Source organism: Myotis yumanensis, unplaced genomic scaffold (assembly GCF_028538775.1).
Source record: "Myotis yumanensis isolate MYYU_CA2020_CCGP unplaced genomic scaffold, mMyoYum1.0.hap1 SCAF_23, whole genome shotgun sequence".
Classification (NCBI taxonomy): Eukaryota; Metazoa; Chordata; class Mammalia; order Chiroptera; family Vespertilionidae; genus Myotis; species Myotis yumanensis.
In genome coordinates, this window is record NW_027223774.1 from 3,741,828 (window position 1) to 3,765,292 (window position 23,465).

The window sequence follows — 23,465 nt, forward strand, 5'->3', positions numbered from 1 at the left end:
CCAGGAGGCTGGTCCGCCCCGTCATGGGGCTGTCACGTCAGCAGCCCCAGGAAAGGGAACAGCCCCTCCCAGGGAGCCTGGCTCTCATTTCCTCAGAGCTGAGGCCTGGGCGGGCAGCAAGCTTCTGCAGACATTTCTGACCCCATCTCAGGCCCCATTTCATCCACAAGCTTCTGCCTCACTGACCTGAACTCCTCTTTGACCCAAGCATCCACCCTTATTCCTTGAGGATTTGCCATGTGCTGGCCCGGGAATATACCACCGAACCACACAGATTCCAACTCTGAGCTGGCATATCTCAGATTAGCCAAAATAGAGCAAAACTGCATCACCACTTCCAAAAACAAGAGAGAGAGAGAGAGAGAGAGAGAGAGAGAGAGAGAGAGAGAGAGAGAAGGAAGGAAGGAAGGAAGGAAGGAAGGAAGGAAGGAAGGAAGGAAGGAGAAAGAAAGAAAGAAAGAAAGAAAGAAAGAAAGAAAGAAAGAAAGAAAGAAAGAAAGAAAGAAAGAAAGAAAGAAAGAAAGAAAAAAAGGAAGGAAGAAAGGAAGAATGAAAGGGAGAAAGAATTAGTGTCCTCTTGCTGCTATAACAAATAACCATATGCTTAATGGGTTAAAGCAACACAGATTTATCATCTTTCCATTCAGGAATCAGAATGGGATTCCTTGTCTCTCAAGCTTCATAGGGTGCCCATAGCTCGTGCCCATTCATCCTTAGGGCCAGCAGTTACACCATTGTCCACTGCTCTCCTCGTCGCATCTCTTCAGCTCTGTCCTCCTGCCTCCCTCATTCAATCCCCAGGACTTTCTGATGACATGGAGCCCACCTGGGTCACCCAGGGCCATCTCCCATCTCAATATCCTTAACTCCATCACACCTGCAAAGTCCCTTGTTTCATGGGGAGTGACATAGGCACGGGTGCTGAGGAGTAGGAGATGCATATCTTTAGAAGGTCCTTGCTCTGCCTGCCTCGTGCCTTTGGGGACTTCTTGAGCCACATAAACCACTTCTGTCTGGGGATGGGGTGCTACTGGGCATGCTCCTTTCAAGGTGTGCTCAGGAACTACCTCCCATTCCATGATGGGCACCTCATGCCTCGTGGTGACTTGGCCAAGATGACCTCTGGTAGAGCCCAGAAACAACCCCAACATTGTTTCACAAAGGAGGATAGTCCTCCACAGAAATGCATAGTGTGACTCCAAAATAGTAATTGTCTGTGCTTTATTATTGATTGATTTATTGATTTTTTTTAATCCTCACCTAAGGATATTTTCCCACTGATTTTTAGGGAGAGTGGAAGAGAGAGGGAAAGACAGAGAGAAACACTGATGTGAGAGAAGCACATCGATTGGTTGCCTCCTGCATGAACCCCTGGGCCCAGCAGAAGCCTGAAACCAAGGTAGGTGCCCTTGACCAGCAATGAACCCGGGTCCCTTTGGTCTACAGGCTGACACTATATCCACTGAGCCAAACTGGCCAGGGCTAACTTTCTGTGTTTTCATTCATCTGTAGTCCCCCCCAAGACTCTATAATGACCTCATCTGCCATAAGTTCTGAACACAATTGAATCTCCTGGGTCACACAGCCCTGGCAGCCTGGACCTGTTGCAAAGATGTCTCTTGTTCGGGTCCCCACCCAAAACCAGCAGCCTCTCAAGACATTCATACGTGGGTGGAGGTAACATGCCCAAGAAGGAATATGTTGTCTCCAACTTCCAACAAAGGTCCACCAGGAATTGGGTTTGCTCCTTGTTCACAAGAGGGTCCTATGGTGCTGAGTCCTCACCATGGACGGGCTATCTCACCAGGCTCTGGGGAACTGGATTCCTAGGAATTTCACCCGGACAGCAAGGCCGGAGATGTGGGCAGATCCCGTTCCCACACTCTGGAACGCATCAGTCTTACAATGCCTAGAGGGGTTGCTAACTTCCTGTTTCTGCAGGTCCAATCCACATGGTACATACGACTTGTGGGGTGTCCTGCCCAATTGAGGGGCAATCCTGGTCCCTACAGCCTAGGTTAGGGCTCTGGAGACTTCCTCTCTCCTACGGGAGGGCAGTTGAGTGTGTTGTTGGCCCTGACACGCAGAAGCAGACTGACCTTGTAGCCGTTATAAAAGATCCAGAGAGAGTCCATTTTCATGAGATGAAGAACTGTACACCAGGAGATGTCCAGGTTTGCGGGAGGTGTTTTTTTCCAGTAATGAAGACTCCATTGAGGCAGAAATCAAACTCACCACCTGGTACACAGGAACACACTGCGATTCTTCAAGATCCATTTGTCCTCGGCAGAAGCCAACCAGGGGAGTCGCATAGAGATGTGGATGGAATCCTGGTCCCTGTGTCTTCCAAGTCCTTGGTGGTGGCACAAATCTGTGCAGTCCTACCAGGTGGGAAGGGCATCTCCACTGCCGTCCACCCCATCCCATCTCATCCCCAGCCTTTCCTCCGTTGTATCTCTTACTCCACAGCTCGGGTATTGAGGATGTCCGTACCATTGGGGAATTCCAGAACTAGGGAAATAGCTACAGGGCAGGTTCAAAGACCCAAGCAATCTGCATCCATCGCCTCACCTCTTTAAGCCTCCACTCTGACTGGCAGGTGCCAGTGGTTTGGAGGTACCCAGGAGTAATTGAATATTTAACAGAATGGCTAGGTCAACAACCAATAGAAAAGAATCTGCAGGAAATTACAGGAATTACAGGTTACTATTTTACCAATAAAAAGGGTGATAATGCCCAGCCAGCGTGGCTCAGTGATTGAGCGTCTTACCTATGAACCAGGAGGTCATGGTTTGATTCTGGGGCAGGGCACAAGCCCTTGTTGTGGGCTCGGCCCCGCCAGGGGTGTGTGGGAGGCAGCTGATCAATGATTTGCTCTCATCATTGATGTTTCTCTCCCTCTCTCTCCCTCTCTGAACTCAATATATATATAACTCAATATATATATTATATATATATATATTTTTTTTTTTAAAGATGAGAACATTGTTTTTAAATGATGGGAGACTAAATTACCAGGAAATGAAAAGCACACACGCAGAGAATGGTGACCCCCCCACCTCCATTCTCAAGTTCCAAAGTCCTTTCCAGAATGTGAATGTGCATGAGGCCCAGCTCATGAATCTTTCTCTTTCCTGGAGAAACAGGCTCTTGGAAAGAAGTCCGCATCTCCGGTTATCCCACTAAGAAATTCCAGCTCGGTGACTTCCCATTCCATGGCAGGTGTCAGATTTGAATCTGCCTCTCTTGGTGAATGTCCACTCCCATCTCACCTTGACCCTCTCCCAGACACTCCCCAGGCCCCATAAGAGCTTCCTGTCCCCTGTGGATCCCAGCATCACCTTCTCACCTGGTGTTCAGGACCTTCAAGGAAGGGACCACCTTTGCATTTCAAACCAAGTTTATACTACCTACACGTCCAATGTCCCTCCCCTGCCTAAATAAAGGATTGTCCCTCGTTGGGTGAGGACTGTGTCTCACAATTTATTGTCGTGATCTTGTAGGCAAAAGAAGTTAAGCAAATAAGATGCCCCATGGAATTGTAAGCACATCTTCTCCTTGTGGAATCATCAGCCCTTCTCGCACTGTGCTCCAGCTCGTAAAATCGAACAGATGAACCTTCGCATAGCCAATAAATCCATTAAGTGAGTAACAGTTGCTTAATTGATCACCAGTGCTTAACTTAAGAATATTCACTAATGGATAATAGATTGGTAACACACCAATGAGAACACTAATGAAGGTGACGTAGTGCCAATAGTCAACCGCTGGTTATGGATCACTTTGTTACCAAGCCTTAATTTCAAAATACTTGTGAACAAATAATAAATCAATAACACACCAATGCAAAGACCAACTAGGGAGGATTTTGAAGTGAAATCCGAGGCTTTTTCTAAAACTATGAAGTGATAATAATAAAATAGGACTCAACTTTTCTTCCTCACCGAATAAGGCAGAGCAGGGGGGTGAGTTTCAGAATTACAAGGATTTTCCTGGCCCGCCCACGCTGTGCAGAGGGATGACAGGACAGAGCCTGGAAGGCAACGCTTACTAAGAGGATGTTGTGAGTAGGCATCCATCGCCCCCAGCCCATGTTTCAACACTGACCTTTCAAAAGGAAGCAAAACAGCTATTTCGCCACAGGCTAATCTCTGTGATGGTCCCAAATAAGATGCATGACTTCTCTTTTCTCAGAAAACAAGTTCTGCCTTTTGCAAACCCCCAGTTCTGTATTCTAGGCACTGTTTCTAGCACACCATGGAGTGACCGCTGGGTGTAGAGCAGGACATGGCCTTGGTCTCTGCCCAAGGCGTTATGTCTCCCTACACTACAGGAGCTGTGTGAGTCTCCAAATCCTCCCAGATTGCACTTGGATTAATGAAGCTTAGGTAAAGCAAGGGGCCTCTTCTTACAGCCACTGGTTATAGAAGGGTTGTTGAGTGGAGATGACTGAGGGCTGATGGACAGGGGTGGGGGTTCTGGTGAGAAAGAAGCTATGATAGACACGAAAGAGGAGATTTGTCCAATGGCAATTCATGCTCAGATTCAGATTATGCATTTTGGGGTGGAATACCACTCAAGGAACATTGTCCTTAGTCTTCATTTTTCTTTATTTTTTTGAATACTATTCTTTTATTTATTAGCTACACATTTTTGTTTTATTTATTTATTTTTCATTTTTAAGGATATATCATGGCCCTTTTTTTCAATTAAAGTTGACATTCAACTGAAACCGGTTTGGCTCGGTGGATAGAGCATCGGCCTACGGACTGAAAGGTCCCGGGTTCGATTCCGGTCAAGGGCACGTACGTTGGTTGCGGGCACATCCCCAGTAGGAGATGTGCAGGAAGCAGCTGGTCGATGTTTCTCTCTCATCGATGTTTCTAACTCTCTATCCCTCTCCCTTCCTCTCTGTAAAAAATCAATTAAAATATTTTTAAAAAATAAAGTTGACATTCAATATTATTTTATGTTAGTTTCAGGTGTTCCTCATAGTGGGGGGGACATTTATATAATTTACAAAATGATCCCTCCAACAAGTCTAGTACCCACCTTAACCATCCATAGTTATCACAATGTCATTGACTGTATTCCCTATGCTGTACTTTGCACCCAATTTGTACTTCTTAAATCCCTTCATCTTTTTCACTCAGTTCCCCAATCCCTCCTCCTCTTCAACAACCTTCAGTTTGTCCTCTGTATCTATGAGTTTGTTTCTGTTTTGTTTGTTCATTTATTCCTTACAATGCTCCTTTCTGTAGTTGTTGACATTCAAGGTGAGGTTGGAACTCATTTGTGTGTATGAAACCTGTTGGTTACTATAAATTAATTGTACACAAATTACTTATTTGATCTTTTTTGCTGTTGGGTGACTGATCATTGAGTCTCTGCGGGCTTACGAGTCAACTTCCCTTTTTGTGCCTCTGCTCTCACTTCCGGACACATTCCTCCTCCCCCACAGCCTGTGTTTGCTCAATTCCCCAAGATGTGCACATTCAAACTCTCCCTCGTATTCAAGGCCTTCAAAGAAATACCTCATCCTGCCTTTCCCTCCATATTTTCCATGCAATGCCCCCACCAGAGGAGAACAGCTACCATACATTTGAGGGCGGGTTCTTGCATTGCCAAAAACTCAGTAAAAAAATGGCCACAGTCTATTCTAAGTCTGATAATAATCCCCACCTTTTTTCTTGGCAACAGGTCTGATTTCCTAATTCATGGAGAGCAATGAAAGCTTTGTGAAAATGCAGGAATTGTAAAAATATGTCTGATTTAGAGAAATTATAATACTACACAATAATAATCCAAAAGTATAAATCAATAAGAATAAACTTCCTCCAGGGCAGAATTTCCAGAAGTTACTATGAGAGTTTATGAAACAAAATGGCATGTTAGGTTAGGTGGTGCTTGGTTATGACCCTTTATTTGCCTTCGGCCTCCAGAAAATTCTCACATGCTTCCTCCCACATCATAGCTCGCTCTGTCCACTCCAGGCCACAGGTACCTGAACTCTCTGCTCTCCCTGAGTCTATGCAGAAGGTCCAGACAGGTAACCAATGCTCAATTCTTGTTCTGTCTCATTCATTTGGCCAACTCAGATGGCCCAGATGTGGTTTCCATCATTAGTGTTAACTACTATGATGGTTAACTCTTTTTTTAAAAAAAAATTTACTGAATTTATTTGGATTAGTTTCAATGGGCATTGCCTGGAAAGATCTGGAACTGTGGTCTGCTGTAGGAGGTGATTAATCATGGTTCAGTTGTGTTCTCCTTCTAATTTCAGACTGAAGCAAAGGATGGGAGAGAAAGAGAAAGCAGGGATTAAACCAAATGTAGAGATTGAACCATTTCACTCTGTGCCTATTTTATGTTGTGGCTATTTAATTAGGTTTATTGCCACCATACCCACTCTGCCTTCAGTCACTCGGGAAATATGGATGCCAAACCACCAGAGGTTAGCTGTAGTATTTACCAAGCCAGATAAGAGAAAAAAATGTATCCTAAAGTCTAAATGCCTCCACCCCTACACGAGTGACAGGAAAGGAATATTGTTGTTTGTCTTTCTAAGGTAGGAGCCAGAATTCCTCAAGCTGTGGCTCCTACTCCAAGAGAGGAGAGGGAGGATCAAGATCGATGATATGGGACCTTGACAGGATGTTGGAAGCCAAGAGCATTTTCTCTCTTTTGTCACTTCTCTTTTCTTCTCCTCCCCCTTCTTCCTCTCATCATCCTCCCCCTTCTTCCTCAACTCCTCCTCCTCCTCCTCTTCTTCCTCCTCCTTTTTCTTCTACTTCTTCTTTAACTTCATTTCTCCCCTCTCCTCTCTCACTCTCACCCCTTCCAGACACACACAGATAATTTATCTCCATAGTGGATATGCTTCTTTCTCCTTCTCTCAGCAGGAGGAGACTCATCAATGCCTCCCTCTACATCCCCATTTGTTTTCTCATATCATAATATCATATGATATGAGAAACAGAACCCATTGGAAAGCCTCAGGAATTTCCTGAGATCTTTACATCAGGGGAGAGTTCACTTGGATTCAGAGAATAGTTCCCATTTTAAGGATTTAAGGTGCAGATATCCCAATTCCCAGCATGGCTTCAAAGGAGGTGTAAATGGCTTTGCCCCAGACACGCCCTCCAATCTCTCCATCTCTTTGCATGACCACCTTTCCCATGGCTTTGGACTCTGGACAGGATTCTGGAACTTAGCAACATGTCAAGTCACAAGTAGTTGGCTGAGAAGAACCCACCATCTTAGAAACATCAAGGTATCCCTTTTGCTCACCTCTGAATTTGAGGCAGTGAGCAGAGTTCTTCTCCTTTGAATATGGAGTTTTTCGCTTGAACCTGGCCCATCACCTGCATATGGGATTGTCTGAGCCTCTCAGTGCATCTCCAAGACCCTTCTTTTCATCCTCCCCAGCTAACTCCACTCTCTCCACTCTCCAATCTCATTCCTCAACTTTATCCCGCACACTGAAGCCCAACTAAAATGTATGAAGTTTTCCACAATTGACATTTTTTTCATCCATCTGAATCTTTGCATATACTGCTTCCCACCAGGTCTGTATTCTTCATCTACTGGGAAAATTCTGTGTCTTTGTCTTTGTGTTTTAGTAGTCTTTTCAATATTTGCAAAACCTAAATATGCCTCTTTTATTTCTAATTTTTAAAAAGAGTTACTGAGACAAATGCCAGATGATTTCATTTATATGAGGAATCTTTTTTAAAAAAAAAACCACACAAAATAAACAAACAAGTAGAACAGAAACAGACGCATAGATACAGAGAACGTTTTGATGGTTGCCTGATGGAAAGGAGCTTATGGGTAGAAAAAGTGAAGAGCCCTGGCTGGTGTGTTTCAGTGGATGGAACATCAGCCTGGGCACCAGAGGGTCTGGAGTTCATTTCCAGGTCAGGTGCACATACCTGGGTTGCAGGTTTGATCCCCTGCATGATTGGAGCATTTTCAGGAGGCAACCGATCAATGTGTCTCTCTCATCTAAATGTTTCTCTCTCTCTCTCTCTCTCTCTCTCTCTCTCTCTCTCTCTCTCTCTCTCCCTCTCCCTCTCCCATCCCTTCAACTCTCTGTAAAAATCAATGGAAAAAATATCCTCAGGTGAGGATTAATAAAACAAAAGAAAATGGAAGGGATTAAGAATCACAAATTTTTAGTTACAAGATACTCAGGGGAATGTACAGTACAGCATAGAGATTATAGTCAGTAATATTGTAATAACTATGTATGATGTCAGATGGGTACTATATTTATCAGGGTGACCACTTTCTAAGTTATATAAATGTCAAATCACTGGGTTGTACTCCTGAAACTAAGGTAATATTGTACATCAACTGTGTTGGAAGATAAAAAAATATATTTAATGTTTTAAAAATAAAGAGTTTCTGAACTTGAAAGGAAGAAAAGAGAATTTTGTTTATCTCCAACATATATGTGGTTTTTATTTACTTCCAGCACAGGAGATGGAAGTATTGATTAAAACATAGTGATAATATGGGTGATGAAGATGATGAGGATGTCATGATAATGATCATAGTGTTGGTTATAATGATGATGATGATGAAGGCAATCATGATGACAGTCATGTGATGATGATGATAATGGTGGTGGTGATGATGATGGTGAGGGCGAGGATAGTGATGATGATGCCAGTGATGATATCATGATAACAATGATAGCAATAGTAATGGTGATAATGATGATGAGGGCAATGATGATGTGGTGGTGGTAATGAAGATGATGGTGAGAATGGTGACATTGATGATAGTGGTAAGGGTGATGATGATGATGGTGATGTTATTATAATAATGATGACAGAGTTGGTGATGATGATGATAATGATGATGAAGGTGATGAAGATGATGGTGATATTGATGATGGTGGTGAGGGTAATAAGTTGGTGATGATGATGGTAATGATGATAATGATGGTAGTTGTGATGGTGATGGTAATGATAATGAGGGTGATAGTGATGATGATGATGTTGGTGATGGTGATGATGATGATGGTGATGGTAAGAATAATGATAATCATAAAAATAGTGATGTAGATGGTAATGTCGTGATAATGATGATAGTGTTGGTGATGATGAGGAGGAGGGCTGTGATCATGATGATGGTGATGGTGACGATGATGGTGGTGATGATGGTTATGATAACAGTGATGTTGATGATGGAGAGGATGGTGGTGATGGTGATTATGGCATCATGATGATGTTGATGATAGTGATGATGATAATCATAGTGATGATGATGAAAAGGGTTATGGTGATGATGGTTATGGCTATGGTGACAATGATGGTGGTAATAGTGATGGTGATGATGGAGATGATCATGGTGATGAGTATGGTGATGATGGTGATGATGATGGTTATAGTTATGGTGATGACTATGATGATGATGATGATTATAGTAATGATGGTGGTAATGGTGATGCTCATAATGGTTATAGTGATGGTGATGATGATAATGATGTGATGATGATCATGAAGGTCATGATGATGATGATGATCATAACTGAAAATCACTCTCTCTAAAACAGAAAATTCCCCAAATTGGCAGAAAATAATTGTACACTTGCAAATAGTGTTTGAGACACTACTTGCTTGATCCTCTCTCCAGCAGTTAATATCAAAAAGAAAACAAACAGCAACAACAAACAAACATGTGTTTATTGTCCTACAATTCACAATCTCATTTCATTAGCACCACAGCCAGGAAGGAGCCATCATAGCTACCAGCTTCAAAGAAAGGCTAGAGAGGCTCACAGACGGGCTGTCACTTGCCTGAGGCCATGCAGGAGAGTGTGGATTCCAAACGCTGATGTGGTGGGAGTTGCCACACGAGAAGCACCAGGTGAAGAGAAAGGAACCTGCAGAATCCAGACAGGGTCCCGGGGTGGCATTCTCAGCGTGTACCCTCCGGGCTGGATATAAATATTAGTTCATTGATTTAGTTACTCAACCATGTTACCTGAGTCTCTGCGCTTAGAGCTCAAGGCACAGAGCAACTCACACCAGGGAATGCAGGTGTGATCAAGAAGACATGTGCAATACAGTGTGGGAACAAGCATGGGACAGAGTGGAGTTATGACATAATCTCTTCATGTGGACGTAGCATTGGGTCATTGAAATGGGGAATAAGAGCAGCCAAACAGGACAAGGCCATGCAAGGGCAAGGTTCATGGTGGAGGAGTCTCCCACAAGGAATATTCCCAGCCACTGTCACCGCCTCAGGCACTAACAATACTGTTTCATTTCCTTTAGGTCCTCAGCACAGAGTTCACACAGCTTGTGGCTCCAGCTTTCAGTACCTTCTTTGCCATCACAACCTTGCCTCTGTGGTTTGGGTCTCAGGCTGTGTCACAATTCCTGAGGAACGGGTGTGCTCCATCTTCAGTTTAACCCTGGGGACCTTCTCTCGCTGTGCCACGCCTGAAACACCAACACACCTAGCACCACCAGGATCAATCCAGACAGGCTCATGGCAATGAGATTCTCCACTGTGTAGTTTGGGACCTGGGGCCCTGGGGACAATGGGAGAAAGTGGTCATGGAGGATAAGGTGGGTCGCACTCAACACAGCACCCAGAACAGATGTGTAGGCCCCCTGTCCATGGAACTTCCCAGTCCCCAAGGTAAACATGTGTGGTTACTTACCACTTGTGGAATTTGGGGTTTGCGCTGATGGGGTGATATTAACAGGATCCCCTGAGAATTAAAAAACCAGAGAGGGTGAGGAGCTGAAACCGTAGACTATGCCCAGCATAGACTCAGGATCTACCTTATTATATCTCCCTACTCACAAACATTTCATACAAACGTCTCGTATAGGTGAGGGGGCAAGCCTACTGTCTCTGATTTCCTCACACTTAGACTTAGCTTTTGGGTCTTAAAAAGAGGGTGGGGGTTAGAAACACCCTGTGCCACAAGATTACAGTGAACATGTTCAAAAACAGTTGAAGTTTAGATTTTAGTTGGTCTCTTTTTGGTCTGGAGCACCAGCCCAAGCTAAACTTGACCTTCTGAAAATTAGTATTTGATTCATACTCAGATGAAGGTCCTGGATTCATGGATGAGAGGTGGTTGTCCAGGGGATTCTGAGGGTCAGAAACAAATAGGAGTGGAAACCTGGGGCCGTACTAGTCTTTGCCCAACCTCAGCCAGTTCACCGTTCTACTGAGTCTGCAGAGAGAACCTTCAACTGATTTTCTTTTATTTCATATATTCTTTCATTCACTCTCCAAATAGTTATGGACTATCTAGAAATAGATAGATTCGTGTATGGATGGATGTATACACATATACGTGTATTGTGTATATTATATATGTGTATTTACATAAGTTATATTTTATATAAGTAATACATGTATAATATACATATATGTATACAAGACACATGCATGATATAATACAGAAAGACAGGGTCAGGGGTTCCTCACCGGAGACCAGGAGCTCCAGGGGCTCACTGGGGAGTGACAGCAGGAAGGGGGAGGTGCTGCGTGAGCTGTAGCACCTGTAGGTGCCCCCGAGGGCTGAGGTCACAGGACTCATGGAGAACTCTGCCTGGAGCTGCTGAGCTCGGTGCTTTGATCTCAGATGCAGGGGGGGATCGGCTGCCCCCTCCTTGGACAGAAGGAACGTGTCCATCGGGCTCTGTGACTGACACAGCAGGGTCACATTCTCTCCTGAGGCCACCCTGGGGCCTGGCTGCACCGAGAGGGAGGGTCTGTCAGGCAGTCGTCCTAGGGAGAGGGAGGGAGGGTGAGGGCTGCCTGCCCACCTTGTTCTGACCTGAGAGTCACCAGGCCTCTCTCTGAGGACCCTCCTCTCTGTCTGTCTCTGTTTCTCTGAGTCTCCCCTCTCCCCTCCCACCTCCTATCTCTCTCTCTGTCTCTCTCCCTCCCTGGAGCCTGCACCTTCATTTTGGCCTCACCACCTGAGAACCCAGCAGGGCCTGTGCAGATTCTAGGTGCCTGGCTGAAAACCCTAGCTCCTCGCTTGTCACCAGAATGTCCAGGGGGTCACTGGGGGCCGACCACTCAGAGGAGAGGTTGTATCCACTGTAGCATCTGTACCAGCCCCCGTGGGAGCTGTTCACAGTGTCCAGAGGGAAGTGGGCCTGAGAGAGCCCAGCCTGGGGCTGCAGGACAAGGCTCTGGGGGAGGTCCCATCCCCCCTCCTTGGACAGAACGAATCTGTCATAGCCGACATCAGAGCGACACTGGTGGGTCAGGCTCTGTCCAGAGGCCACGATGGGTCCCTGCTGGTCAGGAGGGAGGGCTTCCCAGACTCACCTGGGGAGACCAGACATGAATTGCAGGGGCTGCTCCTCTCATAAACCCCTTTCTCCCATCTTGGCTCCCAGGTCTCACTGTCTCTGTATGGGTGTCTCTGGCTCAAAAACCCTTGTGTCTCCTCTCCCAATTTTCCCCCTTGGGCTCCCCTCACAGCAAAGATGCCAACAATTTATCTGGTGCCGCAATCCATGGAAGAGACAACAGTGGGACTTACCTGAGACCAGGAGCTCCAGGGGGTCACTCCTCTCCGACCAGCCAGCAGGGCTGTGGTAGTGACAGGAATAGACCCCTGCATAATGCTGTGTCATGTGTGCGACTCGGAACTTGGCTTTGTCCCCGGGCCTCCGTGGGGATTTTCTCTCCCAGGGCTCTGGGCTCCTCTCTTTATCCAGACAAAACTCCTTGACCTCCATGGCCGCCTGACACCAGATGGTCACGGGGCTTCCCGCTGGGATCACAGAGCCTGGCTCCGCCCAGATGATGGGTTTGGGGAGGGTCCCAGGAAGGAAACCAGTGCCAGGGTCAGAAGACAGTTCCCAATAGCTCGGTGAAGGCCTGGGATGGGCCCCGGATGAGGGGGTCCATGTGGGGAGGGAAAGGGAGACGTCTGTAATAATTTCAACAACAAAGATAAATGTATTAAAAATAAATACATAAAAGTTTTATCATTTCAGCTCTTAAAAAAATAAAAGTACTAATGCTTTCAGCTCTAAAAAAAAAACAAAATGAAGACAGTCTCCCATCCCCAGTTCCTTGCTCTCAGCTTCAAAACTCAGAGAAGTCCTCCATCCATGAACTCCAATCTGCTTTTCTCCATCCCCAGCTGCCTAACTTGTGGCCTCGAATCCCCTATAAGGAATGGGACCTGGGACCCCTAGGGATGGACTCACCTGCCTGCACTGGGGTCCTGAGGCCCACACTCAGCCCTGGAAGAGAGTCCCTGTGAGAGATTTGCCCTGAATCCTGAGCAGAATCCTTATCCTCATGCACCTCCTGAGTCCTGGGATCCTGATTGGCCAGGGTCTGGCTGTGGTGCAATCAGGACTTCCCCTCCCCACATCAGGGCTTCCCCTCCCTATCCTCCCATCTCACCGAGGCAGAGCAGGGCCCTGAGGGTCGAGGTCATGGCGTCTCCTCTCTCTGCTCCTGGTTGTCCAGATGGAGGAGACCACAGGGCCATCAGGAGAGAGAGACACATGGGGTGTGGCCCCCCGGGAGGCTGGTCCGCCCCATCACGGGGCTGTCACATCAGCAGCCCCAGGAAAGGGAACAGCCCCTCCCGGGGAGCCTGGCTCTCATTTCCTCAGAGCTGAGGCCTGGGCGGGCAACAGGCCTCTGCAGACATTTCTGACCACGACTCAGGCCCCATTTCATCCACAAGCTTCTGCCTCACTGGCCTGAACTCCTCTTTGATCCAAGCATCCACCCTTATTCTTTGAGGATTTGCCATGTGCCTGGCCCGAGAATATACCACTGAACCACACAGATTCCAACTCTGAGCTTGCAAATCTCAGATTAGCCAAAATAGAGGAAAACTGTATCACCAGCTCCAAAAATGAGAGAGAGAGAGAGAGAGAGGGGGGGGGGGGGGGAGAACAAGATGGAGAAAGAGAGTATTAGTTTCCTGTTGCTGCTATAACAAATACCCATATGTCTCATGGGTTAAAACAACACAGATTTGTCATCTTTCCGTTCAAGAGTCAGAATGGGATTCCTTGTCTTTCAACCTTCACAGGCTGCCCATATCCCAAGCCCCCGTATCCTCTTCCATCTTCAGAGCCAGCAGTCACATCCCTCTGTCCACTGCTCTCCATGGCGCACACATCTCCTCAGCACTGCTTGAGCTAGTTCTCCTCTACTCCCACAGCTGTGCTGTGTTGGTGTTTTCCTAGCTTTTCTTTGGTTTTTCCTTTTCCATATAGACTTTCGTGTCACCTGGTTTAGTTCTTGCTGTATTTGGGAACAGACGTGCATTTATCAATTAACCAGTGGAGAAATGATGTCTTTATGATGCTCAGTCATCGTGTCTAATGACCCGCCCCATCTCTTCACCAATATGAGTCCTTGTGCCGTTCAGGCATGTTTGAAAGTGTATATGTGTGTAAATTTGACCCCATTCTTATCCCATTTATTGCTTACAATTTTCCTTTTCGTAGTTGTTGACATTCAAGGTGAGGTTGGGACTTATTGGTGCATATAAAAGCTGTTGGTTACTATAAATTAATTGTACATCAATTCCTTATTTGATCTTTTTTACTGTTGGGTGACTTTGATCATTGAGTCTCTAGAGTCAACTTCCCTTTTTGTCCCTCTGCTCTCACTTCTGGACACATTCCTCCTCCCCCACAGCCTGTGTTTGCTCAATTCCCCAAGATGTGCACATTCAAACTCTCCCTCGTATTCAAGGCCTTTAAAGAAATGCCTCATCCTGCCTTTCCCTCCCTATTTTCCATGCAATACCCCCATCAGAGGAGTACAGATATCATACATGTGAGGGCAGGTTCTTGCATAGCCAAAAATTCACTCAAAAATGGCCACAGTCTATTCTAAGTCTTACAATACTCTCCACCTTTTTGCTTGACAGCAGGCCTGGTTTCCTAATTCATAGAGAGCAATGAAAGCTTTGTGAAAGTGCAGGAATTGAAAAGATGTGTCTAACTTGGATAACTTGTAATACTACACAATAGTAATCCAAAGGTACAAATCAATAAGAATAAACTCTCCCTCCAGGGCAGAATTTCCAGAAGTTTCTATGAGAGTTGATGAAACCAGATGACTTGTTAGGGCAGGTTATGACCATTCTTTCCCTTGGGCCTCACAAAAATTGTCACATGCTTCCTCCCACATCATAGCTCACTCTGTCCACTCCAGGCCACAGGTACCTGAACTCTCTGATCTCCCTGAGTCTATGCAGGAAGGTCCAGGCAGGTAACCAATGCTCAATTTTTGTTCTGTCTCACTTACTCAGCCACCTCAGATGACCCAAATGTAGTTTCCACCATTAGAGAACTGCTGTGTTAAGTACTGTGATTATTTAACTCTTTTTTAAAAACTTATACTGAATTTATTGGGATTCATTTTCATGGGCATTGCCTGGAAAGATCTGGAACTGTGGTCTGCTGTAGATGGTGATTAATCATGGTTCAGTTGTGTTCTCCTAATTTCAGACTGAAGCAAAAGATGGGAGAGGAAAGAGAAAGCAGGGATTAAACCAAATGTAGAGATTGAACCATTTCACTCTGTGCCTATTTTACATTGTGGCTATTTAATTAGGTTTATTGCCACCATACCCACTCTGCCTTCACTCATTCAGGAAATATGGGTGCCAAGCCACCAGAGGATAGCTGTAGTATTTACCAAGCCAGATAAGAGAAAACATGTATCCTAAAGTCTAAATGCCTCCACCCCTACACGAGTGACAGGAAAGGCACATTGTTGTTTGTCTTTCTAAGGTAGGAGCCAGAATTCCTCAAGCTGTGGCTCCTACTCCAAGAGAGGAGAGGGAGGATCAATGTCAGTGAGATGATATGGGACATTGACAGGATGTTGATGATCATGTGATGATGATGATAGTGGAGGTGATGCTGATGATGGTGATGATGATAGTGAGGGTGAGGATAGTGATGGGGATATCATGATAACAATGATAGTGATGGTGATGATGAAGGTGATGGTGATAAAGATGATGAGGGCAATGATGATAGTGGTGTTGATGACGGTGAGGAGGATGATGATGGTGATGGTGATGTTGATGATGATAATCATTGTAATGGTGATGAAAAGGATGGTGGTGATGATGTATATAGCCATGTTGACAATGATGGTTGTAACGGTGATAATGATGGAGATGACAGTGATGATCATGGTGACAATGGTGATGGTGATGATGGTGATAGTTATGGTGATGATGTTTGTGGTGATGGTGATGATGATGATTATGATATTGACGATGATACTAATGATACTGATCATTATAATAAAAAGCTAATATGCAAATGGCCATCACACCATAATGCTGATCAGCCAGGACCTAAGGCTATGTGTTGCCTGGCTGGGGCAGGGGACCTGAGGCTGTGCCCCCCACCCCTGCACCAGGATGTGAGACTCCATGCCCCACCTGGTGGCACTTGATGGGAATGGGGCCAGCTGGGTCTTGGTGTCACCCAATGGGGGTGGGGCCAGCCAGACACTTCCATTATAGAGAAAGGGCAAGTAGCAATATTAAAATATTTCCTCTAATTAATTCCCTTTTAATGTGCACAAATTTTGTGCACCGGGCTACTAGTGATGATGATGATCATGATGATCATGATCATAATGGTTATAGTGATGATTAAAGTAATAGTGATGATGATAATAATGGTCATGAAGGGCATGATGATGATGATCATCATCATCATAGCTGGAAATCACTTTCTTAAAATAGAAAATTCCCCAAATTGGCTGAAGCAATTTGTACACATGCCAGTAGTGTGTGAGATGCTACTTTCTCGATCCTCTCTCCAGCAGTCAATAGCAAAATGAAAACAAACAGCAACAACAAACAAACATGTGCTTATTGTCCTACAATTCACAATCTCATTTCATTGGCACCATAGCCACGAAGGAGCCATCATCGCTACCAGCTTCACAGGGAGGCAAGAGAGGCTCACAGACGGGCTATCACTTGCATGAGGCCACGCAGGAGAATGTGGATTCCAAGCGCTGATGTGGTGGGAGTTGCCACACGAGAAGCACCAGGTGAAGAGAAAGGAACCAGCAGAATCCAGACAGGGTCCTGGGGTGGCATTCTCAGCGTGTACCCTCTGGGCTGGATGTAAATATTAGTTCATTGATTTAGTTACTCAACCACATTACCTGAGTCTCTGCGCTTAGAGCTCAAGGCACACAGCAACTCACACCAGGGAATGCAGGTGTGATCAAGAAGAAATGTGCAATACAGTGTAGGAACAAGCATGAGACAGAGTGGAGTTATGACATAATCTCTTCATGTGGACGTAGCATTTGGTCATTGAGATGGGGAATAAGAGCAGCCAAACAGGACAGGGCCATGCAAGGGCAAGGTTCATGGTGGAGGAGTCTCCCACAAGGAATATTCCCAGCCACTGTCACCGCCTCAGGCACTAACAATACTGTTTCATTTCCTTTAGGTCCTCAGCACAGAGTTCACACAGCTTGTGGCTCCAGCTTTCAGTACCTTCTTTGCCATCACAACCTTGCCTGTGTGGTTTGGGTCTCAGGTTGTGTCACAATTCCTGAGGAATGGGTGTGCTCCATCTTCAGTTTATCCCTGGGGACCTTCTCTCGCTGTGCCACGCCTGAAACACCAACACACCTAGCACCACCAGGATCAATCCAGACAGGCTCATGGCAATGAGATTCTCCACTGTGTAGTCTGGGCCCTGGGGCCCTGGGGACAATGGGAGAAAGTGGTCATGGAGGGTAAGGTGGGTCGCACTCAACACAGCACCCGGAACAGATGTGTAGCCCCCCCACCCCCGTCCATGGAACTTTCCAGTCCCCAAGGTAAACATGTGTGGTTACTTACCACTTGTGGAATTTGGGGTTTGCGCTGATGGGGTGATATTAACAGGATCCCCTGAGAATTAAAAAACCAGAGAGGGTGAGGAGCTGAAACCGTAGACTATGCCCAGCATAGACTCAGGATCTACCTTATTATATCTCCCTACTCACAAACATTTCATACAAATGTCTCATATAGGTGAGGGGGCAACCTTAGCGTCTCTGATTTCCTCTCACTTAGACTTAGCTTTTGGGTCTTAAAAAAAGGGAGGCGGGTGTTAGGAAACACCCTGTGCCACAAGATTACAGTGAACATGTTCAAAAACAGTTGAAGTTTAGATTTTAGTTGGTCTCTTTTTGGTCTGGAGCACCAGCCCAAGCTAAACTTGACCTTCTGAAAATTAGTCTTTGATTCATACTCAGATGAAGGTCCTGGATTCATGGATGAGAGGTGGTTGTCCAGGGGATCCTGAGGGTCAGAAACAAATAGGAGTGGAAACCTGGGGCTGTACTAGTCTTTGCCCAACCTCAGCCAGTTCACCGTTCTACTGAGTCTGCAGAGAGAACCTTCAACTGATTTTCTTTTATTTCATATATTCTTTCATTCACTCTCCAAATAGTTATGGACTGTCTAGAAATAGATTTGTATATGGATGAATGTATACACATATACGTGTATTATACATGTATATTTACATAAGTTATATTTTATGTAAATAATACATGTATACTATACATACATATATGTATACAAGATACATGCATGATATAATACAGAAAGACAGGGTCAGGGGTTCCTCACCGGAGACCAGGAGCTCCAGGGGCTCACTGGGGAGTGACAGCAGGAAGGGGGAGGTGCTGCGTGAGCTGTAGCACCTGTAGGTGCCCCCGAGGGCTGAGGTCACAGGACTCATGGAGAACTCTGCCTGGAGCTGCTGAGCTCGGTGCTTTGATCTCAGATGCAGGGGGGGATAGGCTGCCCCCTCCTTGGACAGAAGGAACGTGTCCCTCCAGCTCTGTGACTGACACAGCAGGGTCACATTCTCTCCTGAGGCCACCCTGGGGCCTGGCTGCACCGAGAGGGAGGGTCTGTCAGGCAGTCGTCCTAGGGAGAGGGAGGGAGGGTGAGGGCTGCCTGCCCACCTTGTTCTGACCTGAGAGTCACCAGGCCTCTCTCTGAGGACCCTCCTCTCTGTCTGTCTCTGTTTCTCTGAGTCTCCCCTCTCCCCTCCCACCTCCTATCTCTCTCTCTGTCTCTCTCCCTCCCTGGAGCCTGCACCTTCATTTTGGCCTCACCACCTGAGAACCCTCCAGCAGGGCCTGTGCAGATTCTAGGTGCCTGGCTGAAAACCCTAGCTCCTCGCTTGCCACCAGGATGTCCAGGGGGTCACTGGGGGCCGACCACTCAGAGGAGAGCCTGTATCCACTGTAGCATCTGTACCGGCCCCCGTGGGAGCTGCTCACAGTGTCCAGAGGGAAGTGGGCCTGAGAGAGCCCAGCCTGGGGCTGCAGGACAAGGCTCTGGGGGAGGTCCCATCCCCCCTCCTTGGACAGAACGAATCTGTCGTAGCCGACATCAGAGTGACACTGGAGGGTCAGGCTCTGTCCAGAGGCCACGATGGGTCCCTGCTGGCTCAGGAGGGAGGGCTTCCCAGACTCACCTGGGGAGAACAGACGTGAATTGCAGGGGCTGCTCCTCTCATAAACCCCTTTCTCCCATCTTGGCTCCCAGGTCTCACTGTCTCTGTATGGGTGTCTCTGGCTCAAAAACCCTTGTGTCTCCTCTCCCAATTTTCCCCCTTGGGCTCCCCTCACAGCAAAGATGCCAACAATTTATCTGGTGCCTCAATCCATGGAAGAGACAACAGTGGGACTTACCTGAGACCAGGAGCTCCAGGGGGTCACTCCTCTCCGACCAGCCAGCAGGGCTGTGGTAGTGACAGGAATAGACCCCTGCATAATGCTGTGTCATGTGTGCGACTCGGAACTTGGCTTTGTCCCCGGGCCTCCGTGGGGATTTTCTCTCCCATGGCTCTGGGCTCCTCTCTTTATCCAGACAAAACTCCTTGACCTCCATGGCCGCCTGACACCAGATGGTCACGGGGCTTCCCGCTGGGATCACAGAGCCTGGCTCCGCCCAGATGATGGGTTTGGGGAGGGTCCCAGGAAGGAAACCAGTGCCAGGGTCAGAAGACAGTTCCCAATAGCTTGGTGAAGGCCTGGGATGGGCCCCGGATGAGGGGGTCCATGTGGGGAGGGAAAGGGAGACGTCTGTAATAATTTCAACAACAAAGATAAATGTATTAAAAATAAATACATAAAAGTTTTATCATTTCAGCTCTTAAAAAAATAAAAGTACTAATGCTTTCAGCTCTAAAAAAACAAAATGAAGACAGTGTCCCACCCCCAGTTCCTAGCTCTCAGCTTCAAAACTCAGAGATGTCCTCCATCCATGAACCCCAATCTGCTTTTCTCCATCCCCAGCTGCCTAACTTGTGGCCTTGAATCCCCTATAAGGAATGGGACCTGGGACCCCTAGGGATGGACTCACCTGCCTGCACTGGGGTCCTGAGGCCCACACTCAGCCCTGGAAGAGAGTCCCTGTGAGAGATTTGCCCTGAATCCTGAGCAGAATCCTTATCCTCATGCACCTCCTGAGTCCTGGGATCCTGATTGGCCAGGGTCTGGCTGTGGTGCAATCAGGACTTCCCCTCCCCACATCAGGGCTTCCCCTCCCTCTCCTCCCATCTCACCGAGGCAGAGCAGGGCCCTGAGGGTAGAGGTCATGGCGTCTCCTCTCTCTGCTCCTGGTTGTCCAGATGGAGGAGACCACAGGGCCATCAGGAGAGAGAGACACACGGGGTGTGGCCCCCCGGGAGGCTGGTCCGCCCCATCACGGGGCTGTCACATCAGCAGCCCCAGGAAAGGGAACAGCCCCTCCCGGGGAGCCTGGCTCTCATTTCCTCAGAGCTGAGGCCTGGGCGGGCAACAGGCCTCTGCAGACATTTCTGACCACGACTCAGGCCCCATTTCATCCACCAGCTTCTGCCTCACTGGCCTGAACTCCTCTTTGATCCAAGCATCCACCCTTATTCTTTGAGGATTTGCCATGTGCCTGGCCCGAGAATATACCACTGAACCACACAGATTCCAACTCTGAGCTTGCAAATCTCAGATTAGCCAAAATAGAGGAAAACTGTATCACCAGCTCCAAAAATGAGAGAGAGAGAGAGAGAGAGAGAGAGAGAGAGAGAGAGAGAGAGAGAGAGAACAAGATGGAGAAAGAGAGTATTAGTTTCCTGTTGCTGCTATAACAAATACCCATATGTCTCCTGGGTTAAAACAACACAGATTTGTCATCTTTCCGTTCAAGAGTCAGAATGGGATTCCTTGTCTTTCAACCTTCACAGGCTGCCCATATCCCAAGCCCCCGTATCCTCTTCCATCTTCAGAGCCAGCAGTCATATCCCTCTGTCCACTGCTCTCCTCAGCACTGCTTGAGCTAGTCCTCCTCTACCCCCACATCTGTGCTGTGTTGGTGTTTTCTAGCTTTTCTTCGATTTTTCCTTTTCCATATAGACTTTCCTGTCACCTGGTTTAGTTCTTGCTGTATTTGGGAACAGACGTGCATTTATCAATTAACCTGTGGAGAAATGATGTCTTTATGATGCTCAGTCATTGTGTCTAATGACCCGCCCCATCTCTTCACCAATATGAGTCCTTGTGCCGTTCAGGCATGTTTGAAAGTGTATATGTGTGTAAATTTGACCCCATTCTTATCCCATTTATTGCTTACAATTTTCCTTTTCGTAGTTGTTGACATTCAAGGTGAAGTTGGGACTTATTGGTGCATATAAAAGCTGTTGGTTACTATAAATTAATTGTACATCAATTCCTTATTTGATCTTTTTTACTGTTGGGTGACTTTGATCATTGAGTCTCTAGAGTCAACTTCCCTTTTTGTCCCTCTGCTCTCACTTCTGGACACATTCCTCCTCCCCCACAGCCCGTGTTTGCTCAATTCCCCAAGATGTGCACATTCAAACTCTCCCTCGTATTCAAGGCCTTTAAAGAAATGCCTCATCCTGCCTTTCCCTCCCTATTTCCCATGCAATACCCCCATCAGAGGAGTACAGCTATCATACATGTGAGGGTAGGTTCTTGCATAGCCAAAAATTCACTCAAAAATGGCCACAGTCTATTCTAAGTCTTACAATACTCTCCACCTTTTTGCTTGACAGCAGGCCTGGTTTCCTAATTCATAGAGAGCAATGAAAGCTTTGTGAAAGTGCAGGAATTGAAAAGATGTGTCTAACTTGGATAACTTGTAATACTACACAATAGTAATCCAAAGGTACAAATCAATAAGAATAAACTCTCCCTCCAGGGCAGAATTTCCAGAAGTTTCTATGAGAGTTGATGAAACCAGATGACTTGTTAGGGCAGGTTATGACCATTCTTTCCCTTGGGCCTCACAAAAATTGTCACATGCTTCCTCCCACATCATAGCTCACTCTGTCCACTCCAGGCCACAGGTACCTGAACTCTCTGATCTCCCTGAGTCTATGCAGGAAGGTCCAGGCAGGTAACCAATGCTCAATTTTTGTTCTGTCTCACTTACTCAGCCACCTCAGATGACCCAAATGTAGTTTCCACCATTAGAGAACTTCTGTGTTAAGTACTGTGATTATTTAACTCTTTTTTAAAAAACTTATACTGAATTTATTGGGATTCATTTTCATGGGCATTGCCTGGAAAGATCTGGAACTGTGGTCTGCTGTAGATGGTGATTAATCATGGTTCAGTTGTGTTCTCCTAATTTCAGACTGAAGCAAAAGATGGGAGAGGAAAGAGAAAGCAGGGATTAAACCAAATGTAGAGATTGAACCATTTCACTCTGTGCCTATTTTACATTGTGGCTATTTAATTAGGTTTATTGCCACCATACCCACTCTGCCTTCACTCATTCAGGAAATATGGGTGCCAAGCCACCAGAGGATAGCTGTAGTATTTACCAAGCCAGATAAGAGAAAACATGTATCCTAAAGTCTAAATGCCTCCACCCCTACACGAGTGACAGGAAAGGCACATTGTTGTTTGTCTTTCTAAGGTAGGAGCCAGAATTCCTCAAGCTGTGGCTCCTACTCCAAGAGAGGAGAGGGAGGATCAATGTCAGTTAGATGATATGGGACATTGACAGGATGTTGATGGTCATGTGATGATGATGATAGTGGAGGTGATGCTGATGATGGTGATGATGATAGTGAGGGTGAGGATAGTGATGGGGATATCATGATAACAATGATAGTGATGGTGATGATGAAGGTGATGGTGATAAAGATGATGAGGGCAATGATGATAGTGGTGTTGATGACGGTGAGGAGGATGATGATGGTGATGGTGATGTTGATGATGATAATCATTGTAATGGTGATAAAAAGGATGGTGGTGATGATGTATATAGCCATGTTGACAATGATGGTTGTAACGGTGATAATGATGGAGATGACAGTGATGATCATGGTGACAATGGTGATGGTGATGATGGTGATAGTTATGGTGATGATGTTTGTGGTGATGGTGATGATGATGATTATGATATTGACGATGATACTAATGAT

General features: G+C 46.3%; 1 protein-coding gene and 1 pseudogene across 1 annotated transcript; both read right to left on the minus strand.

Moving 5' to 3' along the window:
• Positions 1 to 9,677: 9,677 nt before the first annotated feature.
• Positions 9,678 to 13,447, minus strand: LOC139000124 (leukocyte immunoglobulin-like receptor subfamily A member 6; annotated as a pseudogene).
• A 3,536-nt stretch (positions 13,448 to 16,983) lies between these two features.
• LOC139000123 (leukocyte immunoglobulin-like receptor subfamily A member 6) lies at positions 16,984 to 20,631 on the minus strand. The gene is made up of 7 exons (XM_070402407.1): positions 20,598 to 20,631; positions 20,399 to 20,431; positions 19,723 to 20,010; positions 19,209 to 19,505; positions 18,647 to 18,949; positions 17,870 to 17,920; positions 16,984 to 17,731 (listed from the first exon to the last, which is right to left on the minus strand). Exons 1-7 carry the CDS (start codon positions 20,629 to 20,631, stop codon positions 17,601 to 17,603), a joined length of 1,137 nt encoding a protein of 378 aa, XP_070258508.1. The 3' UTR covers positions 16,984 to 17,600.
• Positions 20,632 to 23,465: the final 2,834 nt, after the last annotated feature.

What these genes read in the sequence shown, in the direction of transcription:
- LOC139000123 (XM_070402407.1), bottom strand. Translation starts at nt 20,631, where the DNA reads ATGACCTCTACCCTCAGGGCCCTGCTCTGCCTCG. An exon ending in CCTGGACATCCTGGTGGCAA is followed by an intron (nt 18,950 to 19,208) that starts GCGAGGAGCTAG and finishes CCCTCTCCCTAG; the next exon opens with GACGACTGCCTGACAGACCC. An exon ending in CCTGGAGCTCCTGGTCTCCG is followed by an intron (nt 17,921 to 18,646) that starts GTGAGGAACCCC and finishes TTTAATTCTCAG; the next exon opens with GGGATCCTGTTAATATCACC.